The following is a 12335-nucleotide window of genomic DNA, read 5'->3' as shown; positions in this document are numbered from 1 at the left end:
CAGGATGACTGGAAATAAGTGTATGGAATACTTTCATGTGTTATACTCAATAACACATGCCCAGCAAGGCTATTTTAATATGTACACTTGTTTTTAGGGCAGTGATTAAATGTAGGCAATGTGATACATAAAATGCAAGGTTTAAAACAGAAATTAGATATTAATTGCTAATTTGAAAGATAAAAACCTTAAACTGGGTAATACTAAGAAGGGCTTTATTGTTAAAGTATTTGAGAGATTCAAATATTGAATTTGGATTTTAAAGGGAGCGTGAACGTTCTCCAGATTTGGGATTTTTCTGAACATGTGTGAATCATAGAGTCAGAGTTGCTCCCCATTTTCAGGCTTTTCAATAAGTATCTCTCCTCACCTTCTCGCTGAATCAGATCCCCTTTAACTAATTTTAATAGCTTGCAAAAATATAACTTTCTCCTTGTCAAGAACGAGCAAACTGAGTCCTATTCAATACCTATTGAAGACAGTAAATTTCTTCTCAAATGCAAAAATAACTATTACAGCGTTTGGTGTAGGAGTCGCCTGTGGACAGGTGTTGAAAATTAGCGTTCCGCTATAAACACTTAACACTGTGTATTACTGTGCATACATGTATGTTACATCTCCAATGCTCTGTGATGTCCATATCAAATAAACTTAACCTAACCTTAAGAATGAGCAGATACCCTGATCTTTGTACTAAACTCCAATTATCCAATGCACATCTGAAGAACATTTGAGGAACATTACACAATCCCTCAAATTGTTTGTAGTGCTGGAGAAAAATGAAACATCAACAAGAAAAATGAAATGAAATCAACACCCAAGACCAAGACAATTATTCTATTGTTATTGGATTTTGCCAGGGCAATATGGCCCTGAGGTTTGCCCTTCTTTGGTGATAAGAACTAAATCTTATTCCACTGTCACTCTGATGAGTGTGTTAGCTACAGTATATCACTCAAATGTAAATGTAAACTGTATCCTGCATTGTAAATCCCTTTACCTTCAAAGCAGAATGGAAGCAGGCCTACAGTAACAGCAGATCATGTGAGGAGACCATAATGGTCTGAGTGGTGCATGCATGCCAGTCATTGGGAGGAGTGGCTTATAAACACCACTTTAATCTGCCCCTTGGCTTTCTGGCCAATGGGGGGCAAATAGTTGTATTAAAATAGATAATATGACAGGCCAAGCTGGGCCCGCGGATAGCACCCGCCAGACAGACCTATATAACAGATTGAGACATGCAGTGGTAATCCAAAAGGGTTTAAATCTCTGCTCGGACACGTCATTATCAGTTTTTTCCCCCCCTCTGGGTTATTCTGGGCAACTGCATGAGACGGGGCAAAATGATTTGCTGTCCATCGAATCCACTCAGATCAAGTCAAGCCTCTAAAGTGTACCGAGGGAATGGGAGTAGATTCATCGCTTAACTCTTGGCTTATCACTCTCTCTCGCACATGACTCTGTCTCACTTACCTTCGAAATATGGAGAAGGGGAGACATTAAACGCCACAGAAGTCAATATTGCTTCAGGGGAAAGGATCTCAACCACGACACTGTCTCTCAGCCAGGGGCGTATGAGCGAGACACGGTTTATTCATCTACTTTCAGATCAACTGTAGGCTATCAATGCAGGGGAACAAGGTGGGTACTACAGTAGTACCACCTTGGATAGTTTACCCACTTCTGTATTTACCATACACCCCTGCTCCCAGCACACATCATCATGTGTCCAATCAGAAAATGAAGAAACATTATGAAGTGCATATATGTGGCTAACTGTCAAAATGTATCTGTCATCTTGCAAAGGGGCAACAAGGCCACTTTTCTACTCAAATCAAATGAGCAAGTTCTTGAAACAGACTCAAACAGATGAAGTGTTTCTTTAGTTATGCAAGAAAATATGTCCTCTTGCCAGTTTCCTAACAATATAGTCATAGATTCATTGCAATTAGAGAAGAGCCACTGAGATGATTGGATGCTTTTTTTTGTCTGATGCCAAAAGATAATACATGAAACAATTGAAGGCAATCCATACACACAAGGCAGGTTTAAATATAGCCTTTTAATAATGTAAAATGCAAAAACGTATATTATAAACAAGATAGCAAAAGAACAAACAAAACTGACAGTGTTGTATGTGTACATCCTCTTTCATGTCACAACAAAGTATTGTTTTGTGCGTGCTGCATCTCCACAGTGAAGTTTATACAGAACAAGAGTGGCATATTTGAGTGACACTAATCCTCAGGACTATAAAGCTATAGAATAAAAGCAGTGGACAGAAACGCCCTTGACCTATATTTGATATTTACAAGATGATGATGATAGGTGTCCATTCTCTCTCTCAATGGCGACAATGTTACTCAGGCACATATTTTTTAGTTTATTGTGTTCCATGAATTGGTGGGTAAAAAAAAAAACAGCTACTCGAATGTAAAAGGGAAAAAGGGGGGGGGGGTCTGGATGGAACAAGGAGTCATCTAATTACATGATAAAATCCTATATTAAAGGTGCTGTAAGCGAGTAAGTAAAGTAAAGTAAAGTCCCACTGCTTGTCACACACCTGAGCGGGGAGCGGCAGCAGTGCTGTAAGCAATGTATTTGGGAATGAATCAGATTGAGTCAACACTGTTGTCATTCTCAAGTAGTGAAATACTGATGCTTTGGGTTGGTGGGCCAAACCAGAACACCGATCCAAAGCCTACTGGGAATGAGAGTCATGTTGACTCAATCCTCTTTGAGTTTCCCCTCCCGATTGGATAAAGTGGGATGGGATACCAGTTTACCGCAAAGCAGAGGCACTGGGAGACCATTACTGACCAAACAACCAAACACGATCTGTGATAGCTGTGAGAATATAGTAGAGCTACACACACACACACACACACACACACACACACACACACACACACACACACACACACACACACACACACACACACACACACACACACACACACAGACACACACACACACACACACACACACACACACACACAGACACACACACACACACACACACACACACACACACACACACACACACACACACACACACACACACACACACACACACACACCACTTTACAGCAGCTTTAAAACAGATTGGTAAGTGATCCAATTTGGACCTGACAAAATTGCTTTGAGTATGAAATGTGATTGGATACATTCCTACAGTATGTACAGTACATTGTAGTATACAGTATGCCATCATACACTATTAAATGATTAATAATAATAATAATAATAATAATAATAATAATAATAATAATAATAATAAATATAGCCGCAAGCGGCGATGGGCGGGGTTCAAGCCTTGCGCAAATGACAAAGCTTCTGATTCTGACTAGGACATCCTCCTTGATACAGCTGACAAGTTTCGCGATCATTGGACAAACAGGTGTGGAGTTACATCCTTTTTATGTTAAGCCACGCCCATTTACGGCGTTTATGGCGCCCCCTTTTGGTGGAATTGCACAAAATTTGACACGCATGGTCTGGGATGGTCTCCGAAGACCTCCTGCAAGTTTCGTGAAGATTCCTTAATCGGTCATGAAGTTATGACAATTTAGCTGTGAGGCCACGCCCCTCTCAACTTTAACGATCAATATCTCCGAAACTAAAGTAGATTTTCAAAAATGCAAAAAGCACGGTTGTAGAGCTTGCTCCAAAGATGCTTCCTGGAGATTCTAGTGCAAATCGGTCAAACGGTCTAGGAGGAGATGCAAAAAATGTGTTTTCCAAACTTTTCCAAATATCTCAAAAACTTTCCAGGCGGACATTGAGGGTCCTTATGGCAAATTTGTAGAGCAGGTCCACCTGAACATCTGGAAAAAAAAAGTTTGAAAATCGGACCAACGGCGTGGAAGTTAAGGCCTTTAACGTAAAACCAACGATTATAGCGCCACCTACAGGCCGGTCTCTGCCATTTACCAACTCACGGGAATTTGCGTCGGGGCAGATGGAAAACGACAACGATAATAATAAACCGGCACAAAAACAATAGGGTTTCAGCCCCTTCAGGGCTTGAACCCCTAATAATAATAATAGCAGTACCCATAACAGAAAGAATATATTCAAAGCAGCATAACTGAAACACACAGCAAAGGATTCAAAAAGGCTTGTCCAAATTGAACTGTGAAGTTAGCTTCAAATGAGTATCATAAACTATTTGGCTAAAGCAAGCCCGGATTAGCAACTATGGGCAGGGTGGGTGCCCTGGGCCTGGGGCATCAGCTGCCTTGGGGCATCAGCCAAAATGATTCCGCAGCTAATTTTATTATAATTGTACTGTCTTTCAGAGGCTGTAGCCGGCTCATGTTTAAAGCGAGAGCGAAGGTACTGATATCATATGAAACTAGAAGATCTAAGGCATCCATTGATGCCGACCCTGGACCCCAGGAAGAGTAGTCTTTCACTTTGGTGTAGACTAATGGGGATCCTTATAATAAACAAATAAACCCTGACATGCTAGCTTGTCAGCAAGGGGGCGAAATATCGCTCCAAATTTAGACTACATTTTGGCAAGGGAAAAACGGGCATGGCCATACTCAAAGTCACCTCAAGATATCTGAATGATAATGGGTTCTATGGGTACCCACAAGTCTCCCTTTACAGACATGCCCACTTTATGCTTATCCATTTTCTTCTTCAAAAATAAATAAATAAATAAATGTGTTATTTTTTTGCCTATTTCTATTTGAATATTTATGCATATAGGACCCCTAAACAATATTAGAATTATAGAAATTGAGTGTGACTGGAAAGCTGAGACTGAGACTGAGACTGTAAATTCAACAAGTAATTGTATTCATGTGTGATGATTTTAGTCCCCATCATCTACATTGTGTCTTGTGTCTGCTATGTGTGTGTTGAGGCTTGACTTTAGCAATACAATAATGTAAGTCTGTGGTATTTATTGCCATAGTAAATTTCACCTTTTACGCGTAGGGGGGGCGGGGGCGGGGGGTTGGGCACTTCAAGTCTGGGTCATCCAGGGGCATCACACTGTGTTAATCCGGGCCTGGCCTACAGTCGTCTATCCTATAACATGTATTGCAAGTATCAAAAGCTATCAGCTATACAGTAGTCAGATGTTCAGACGTTAGCGCCTCTAAACAAAGTCTTACAACCAATGCTGAAGTGATCCTCTGTAGCTTAGCAGAAATAGCGACCCAAGGGTCAAAAGGGCAAACGTTCAGTTGACCTGTATTGGCAAGTCAAGACTTAAAGCTGAGCACACTTGTACTTATGCATGATTAACCAAGCACCTGATATGTTTGATAATGTAGGAACCTTTGATAATGTATCATAATCAAACTGTCTTTTTGTGTGTCACTCTCAAAATATATGAAAATTAACCACTATTTTCTAATTATATGTTAAATCAAAATATTAGACCTGCAGTATTTGCTAATTCAAAATAGTTGATGAAGACAAATGCACAGCAGCAAACATGAGACAGTCCCACCCATAGTCTGTCAATTTTGTCTTTCTATTTCAGGATCATAACATAATATTCACTCGTTAGTTGACATAGCCATGGGAGCACTGACATCTATGTTTCTGCTCTAAAATGAGGAGAGGACACGATCTACAGTATATCCCCAAAAATTGGCTTAGATTTGCCCTCTTAGTCACCTAGCCTTGTAATAGAGGTCTGTGGCCTTGAATGTCCCATTGGGGCTTCCATATTGCAGCGGAAGTCACAGTCAATAATATGAGCCCCTTCAGCTCGTGGTTGGCTTTAGATAAGTTTCATGGTGAACCTGCCACCATCCCCTCCGTCCCCTCCTCCCGTGGAGGTGCGAGGAACAAAGTCAATAGTCGCCGTGTGCTTAATCTGGCCTTTGCTCTGGCTCCAGAAAAACATGAAAACAAAACAGATGGCCACTGAGCTGAGGAAGGACAGGAAGCCCATGGTGGTGGCGATGATAAGTGTCTTGGCATCGAATGGGTACGGCTTGGTCATTTGAGCCGAGGAGTTGGCAGCTTGGGGGTTTGAAGACTCTATCCAGCCCTCCTCTGTGAAAAAGGGCATGGTGCGGTTACGAGGGAACCCCTTCACATGCAGACTGGCAGTCAGGCTGTCATTGCCAGCTGCATTGCCTGCCAAGCACTGATACTTGCCACTGTCCTGAACCTGGGCAAAACGCACTTCTAGAGTACCGTTGGACAAAACCCTAATTCGCCCTGTTGAAGAAAGCAAGGACTTATGGGATGAGATCCAGGTGATAGAAGGAAGTGGGTCACCCTCAGCCTTACAGGAGAAGAGGACCGTGTCCCCATCCTCGACCCTCGCCTCCTGAGGCCTGCGGTCCGTGATGCGAGCGGGGCGACAGGTAAACAGTCTCGGGAGCTCCTTCTCTGAGAAGTCCCTGAACTCGCGTTGTCGTACCGTATCCGGAGTCAAACAAGTGGGCTGACGTCCATCAAAGTTCAAGCGTAATCTCCGGCGCACCACCCAGAGGAGTCGGCAGTCACATGCCAGGGGATTCCCATCCAACCGCAAGACCTGAAGGTTCCCCACGGAGTGGAAGGCACTCTCTTCCAATGTGGTTAGCTGATTGGAAGTCACATTGAGCATGCGGAAGTAGGCCAGCCCCCTGAAGGCCCCTGGCTCTATTCGTAGCAGATTCCCTCCAGCTAGGTGTAACTCCTGGAGCCTCAGCAGGTCCCTTAGCAGATTACCTTGAATGACCGTGATGGGGTTGTAGGACAGATCCAGGGAGCGCAGATAAACCAGGTGACGAAGCGCTGAGTAAGGAACTACAGTGAGGTTGCAGTTGCTGATGACTAGCGAGGTCAGGTTAAGACCAATCAGGCTGTTGCTAGCGAACGTATCCAACGCTGGCCAGTTTGAGATCACAAGGCTACGCAGACGGTGGAGCCGGCGGAAAGCGTAGTTGGGCAGTCCAGAAATAGTGAGGCGTAGCATGCGTAGACGTGTCAGGCTCTGGAGCTGCGACAGTGCCTCGGTGGGAATGGAAGTCAGATTGCTGCGGTCCAAGTTGAGTTCCTGTAGGTTCTGCAGACCGATGAATCCCCGCTGGGAGATGAACACCAAATCATTATCTCCTGCCTCCAGTGTCTGCAGGTTCCCCATTTCTCTGAAGGTGTAGTCCAGAAAGACCAGAATCTCATTCTCACTGAGATCTAGAAAGCGCACGCTGGGTAGGCCTGAAAACACCCCAACCGGGATGATCTTGAGTCGGTTATTCTTAATACGAAGAGTCCTGAGGTTCTGCAGGCCCTGGAAAGCGTCCACCTCGATCATGGCTATTATATTATCACTGAGGTCCAACTCTTGAAGCTGCAGGAGGCCAGAGAACTGGCGGCGCCCCAGAGTCTTAAGCCTATTGCGGGATAAGTCCAAATGCCTGGCATCACTGGAAAAGCCTTCTGGCACTGAGGTCAGATGTTTGCCAGAGCAGATCACTTCTGTCGGGTCTGGTCGACACACACACCGTGAAGGACAGCCTCCTGCAGACACACACAGTCCAAACTGAAGCAGGATGCTCCATGCCCCCCATCGGACAACAGACTCCACAAACATCTTACCCCCTGCCTAAGAAGAGACACAGACATACGTTTTAATGTTTTTGACAATGATGCAGAAATGTCAATTATAGATTGATTGATTGATTGATTGATTGATTGATTGATTTATTTATTTATTTATTTATTTAAAAAAAGGACAAACAGTAAATCCCAACCCAGACATGTTTGTATTCCCACATGATTTAAAAAAAAATATATAATATAGAGTTCAAACTTGTGTCAAGACTTACCGTTTCAATCTGGGGGTGCAGATTTTCATAACCAATAGTAGTCAAGTTGGAATCAGAGTTGAGTTAAGTCCTCTGCAGTGATGTGGTTCTGTTATTAACATGTCCATAAGAATTGCCTGGGGGGAACACAGAGAGAGAGAGAGAGAAGAGGTCTTAACAAAATGAACAAAGAACTGATGGCCTTTAGGGCAAAGCTGAAGTCCCCCCCCCCCCCAGTCCCCCCCCCCCCCCGCCCCACCTCTTTTCAAGGGAGCCCTGGGAAAATACTGGAAAAATAGTCATTCATTTGAAATACACAAAATACAAAACAAATGCTGTTTTGGGAAATTGTTATTATAATAACTATAAAACAACATGGAAGATAATGCTTCTCTTGCAATAGAATGTGTCACACTGTCACAAACTAAATGTTTGTTGCATGGTGAAAGAAAAATAAAGTATACAATCTATTTCTTAAATAACTCATGCTCAATGGTCCCTAAACTTATGTAATCTTATGTACCCCTTGAGCTGTTTTGCCATGCCAGTAGTAGTCTACCCCCTCACTCATGCGTGATGATTCTGCTAAATTTGTTCTATTATTATTCAGGAGCAAAAAAAAAAAAAAAAGTATGATATTTTTTCTGACGATACGCATATCGTGACGTTTTCGATATCGCGATATATCGTGCGACGAAATATCATGACACCCCTACTGATTAGTGTGTGCAGATTTTCAAAGTGCAGATGAGGCCCCATGGGATGACAGTTTTGCCCCTTGGACCAGGCATCTGGTGTTAGCCCAGCCAACTGGAGTCAGTGGCAGCAATAGGGCAAGGCTGATGTGCATGTTGTCAAAATGAACAGTTTTCATACCAAAATTAGATATCCAGCATTCGACAAAATAGTGAAATCTATTCGTAAAACTAATTAGCATCACAAAATGAAGATAAATACTGGTACTTTTTGAAGGATAGTAGGTGATTTAAGTCATTTGTTTACAAAATAATCATTTTATAACTGGATCCTCTATATTAAATGATGCACTTCAGGTGGTGGTGATGTGATGATGATGAGTAATTATTTTTATACATATAATTTTAGAAATGACCTGTGTACAGAACCAACTCTTATTAAGATCAATTAAATACATAGAAGCATTCTGTTGATACAAAAAAAAATCCAAAAAGGAATTTCCAGGAAAAAAAATTAAATTGAAGACCTTTGTTACAAAATGAAATATCCAACATAAAAAAATCTACTCTTAGACATAAATCAAGTGGCCGGCGGTTCCGCGGCGCACAATTGCTCAACTGCTGCTAAGGAGTGCGCGAAGCACGCAATATTTCTAGTTAAAGTAAATCATCAAGATAGGACTCATCTGAAGTTTGGATTCATCCGTTTTTGAAATAGGCTACTGACTGATAAATGTCACTAGAAATATATACGAGTGAAAGGCTGGAGACTCTGGAGGATGTGCCATGGACGCACCTTTTTCTGGGTGTGACTGAACTCATGCCAACTCGTGTTTAGCTTCACACGCTCAACCGGAGTTTCTCTGGCTCGAGCCGATTTCTTGTCATCAGTTACTCTGTCTGTGAGCATTTGTGATGTCACTCGAGCAATTGTGAGGTCATCAGTGATGTCCCTCAGGCAATTGTGATGTCATCAGTGATGCCAACAGTGATGTCACTCAAGCAATTGTGCGCGGCGCGGAACCGGGCCCCCTTATTGTAGTAGATGTAGCAAAATAATCATCATCATCATCAACATGGATCCGATATATAGTGTTTTGAAAATAATTTTGAAATAATGATAATAATAAAGGTAATAATAATAATAATAATAATAATAATAATAATAACTTTGAATGATTACAATTTAAAATTCACAAGTATTTTTTTCTTTAGAAAATATCCAATTTTACAATGCTGAAATTAATGAAGCCAATTATTGCTTTTGAATCTCAAGTAGGAAATTGTCTCACAGGTGTTCAAAACCAAACCAAATGGTGAGCCGCTGTGGATCGTAAACATCAAAATAGCAAATCAAAGTGACAAAAATGTTATTGTTGACACAACATTGGCTAAATGTGACAGTTTTACATGATTCCATTTCAGTATGTAATGTAATATATTGCCTATCCAACCACCAATGAGACACCCCAAGAGAAACAACGGTGACAACCTACAAAATCAATCCTATAGGTTTTAACATTGCACCTAACATTGCCCACACCTGCATCGAAACTGAGACTTAAACACAAAAACAAAACACAAAACAAAGTAAATTCCTCTCAAACAGCAATGCAAAGCAGTTCAAAACTCTGTCCAACCTGCAGCAGCTGCAGCTTGTCTCTGTCCACAGACACCCTCTCCGCCCGCAGCCTCTCCTCTGAGTGTCCACAGACACCCTCTCCGCCCGCAGCCTCTCCTCTGAGTGTCCACAGACACCCTCTCCGCCCGCAGCCTCTCCTCTGAGTGGCCGAGTTGTCGACAGTGTGTGATCTTTGTCTCATCCCTGCTCTTCACGCACATAGCTCTTATTCTGACTGCCTGGCTGGCACAGCGCTGACTCACAACACAACACTTGTGCTCTGAGATACTCAGGACGAGAGCTAGACCGATATATCATTTGGCAGATATAGCAGACTGATTTGATTTGATACCTTTTATCAAATACTGGATATCGGCCAGTCAGGACTGATCAATATGGATGCTCCTCTCTACCACAGCTGAGCTCACAGCTGAGCTCACGGCTCCTTAAACCTGCAATGGAATGATAGTTTTTTATTTTTTTTTATTTTTTTTAAAGAGCATTCTGCCTTTATTAGATTGTACAGTAGATAGACAGGAAAGGTGGGGAGAAAGAGAGGGGATCACATGCGGCAAAGGACCACAGGTCGGCCGCACGAAAGACTAAGCCCCCCACACATGATTGGAGGTAAAACATCTCTGCGCCCGCTGTGCCGTAGTTTTCTGTGAGGAGAGCGATGCCTCCCAACTATGCTGCAGCGCTACCCTTGGCATTGCGCACCGCGCGAATCTGCCACCTTGTGCTGCGCTCAAAGTTCAAATTGATTCAACTTTGGTTCAACTTTGACCTACTTACCGCTGACCTTTCTCTGCTCTACCTCGTGGTGAGAGAAAAGAAGATCTCTTATGAGGTGAAGGCAGCTTAAGCCTTTGTGGTACACGCGCTCTACCAGGTGAGGCACCAGGAGAGACGCCCCGGAATGATAGCTTTTTGCTTTTTTTTTTTTTTTTTTTTTTTTTGCAAAGTAATTCTTCATTTAAAGCCATAATGTATTTCACAGAGCTTACTTATAGAGACAGTCGGCATGTGTGGGAACGCTCACAAAATGTTAAACAGCTGGCGCGCGAGTGGGGTAAAACCGCCCATATATCTCAATGGGCTGACTCACCAAAGGACGGTGCTGCGGCTCTAAACTACAGGTTTGGGGGTTCTAGAGCAGAACACAAGACGTCTGCTCAGATGTGCATTTAATGCGGTGGTTAAATCCTCGATTCCGATTGTGTCTGCCTGGGCTGGGCTATCAGCTAAATTCTAACTTTGCTGAATGGATATAGGGGATTTACCCCACCCTGACCACGCCCCCAGCCAGGCTGAGCCAGCTAACCCAGCGTCTATGACGAGACATCGCCTCAACCAATCGGTGAGCCAATCCAGTCACCAGAATAAAACGTTGGCACTTTACATGTCTGAAAACCAGGATGTGTAGCTACAATATCAATGTAAATTTTAGACAAAGCACCGCCAAAATACATTTCTAAACTATGACATTTTACATCTACAATCTCGACATAAATTTGAAACAAAACGGCAGTGAATTTGAAAACCTCACTGCCTTCCCAACATTAAACGCAAAGAAAACAACTTGATTATTTTTTAAGCAAGTAAACCAACTTGGTTAACAATAGGGGTTTGGTTAGGCTTAAATAACTAAAACGTTAAATGTGACTCACGGTTGAAATGTAGACTTTGGAAACGTGACCATGACAGACTATGACGTGTATAACAGCAATACTGGCGTGTATATGGTGTGATATGCATGATGCAATGTGTTTTGGTTCATATTCTACATATCCCTGGATTGCAAAAATGTACAATGCTGACATTCTGGAGACCAGGCTGGGTGAGCTGCGAACACTAAAAGAATTTAATTCCTGTGGGTTTCATGTATCTCATGCTTAATGCTGTTTCAGAAGGTTTCCCCCTTTCTTTTCTTTTTTTAACATCCTGACAAGAATAGAAAGTTTGCATGAAAATGTAATACCTCTCATATTTTGGCCTGAAAATGTTTGAATTTAAACATTGAACACTAGCGCAAAATTATTGGGATTCAAAACCCGTATCAGTCGAACCCTACGTAGACGCCTCGTGTAATCTGTGTGCAATACTATGGAAGGAGGGGAGCGGAGGGGGGCTTGGTGGGGGTGGGTTCACAATTTAAATGTGTTGATCCCCTCTTGTGAGAGACAGAGACTGGCAGGTGGGCTGTCAGTCGCTGAGCCCCTCTGGCCAATCAGGGCGCAGCATTCC

At 42.6% G+C, this 12335-nt stretch overlaps 1 protein-coding gene across 1 annotated transcript; it reads right to left on the bottom strand.

Moving 5' to 3' along the window:
* Positions 1-5749: 5749 nt before the first annotated feature.
* On the bottom strand, positions 5750-7579 carry lingo4b (leucine rich repeat and Ig domain containing 4b; the record flags this gene model as incomplete). Its single annotated transcript, XM_083648759.1, has 1 exon — positions 5750-7579. Exon 1 carries the CDS (start codon positions 7556-7558, stop codon positions 5750-5752), a length of 1809 nt encoding a protein of 602 aa, XP_083504885.1. The 5' UTR covers positions 7559-7579.
* Positions 7580-12335: the final 4756 nt, after the last annotated feature.

Source organism: Poromitra crassiceps, assembly GCF_964638095.1.
Source record: "Poromitra crassiceps genome assembly, chromosome: 1".
Taxonomy (NCBI): Eukaryota; Metazoa; Chordata; class Actinopteri; order Beryciformes; family Melamphaidae; genus Poromitra; species Poromitra crassiceps.
Note: the sequence above shows the minus strand (reverse complement) of the source record. Positions and strands in the feature narration are given on the sequence as shown.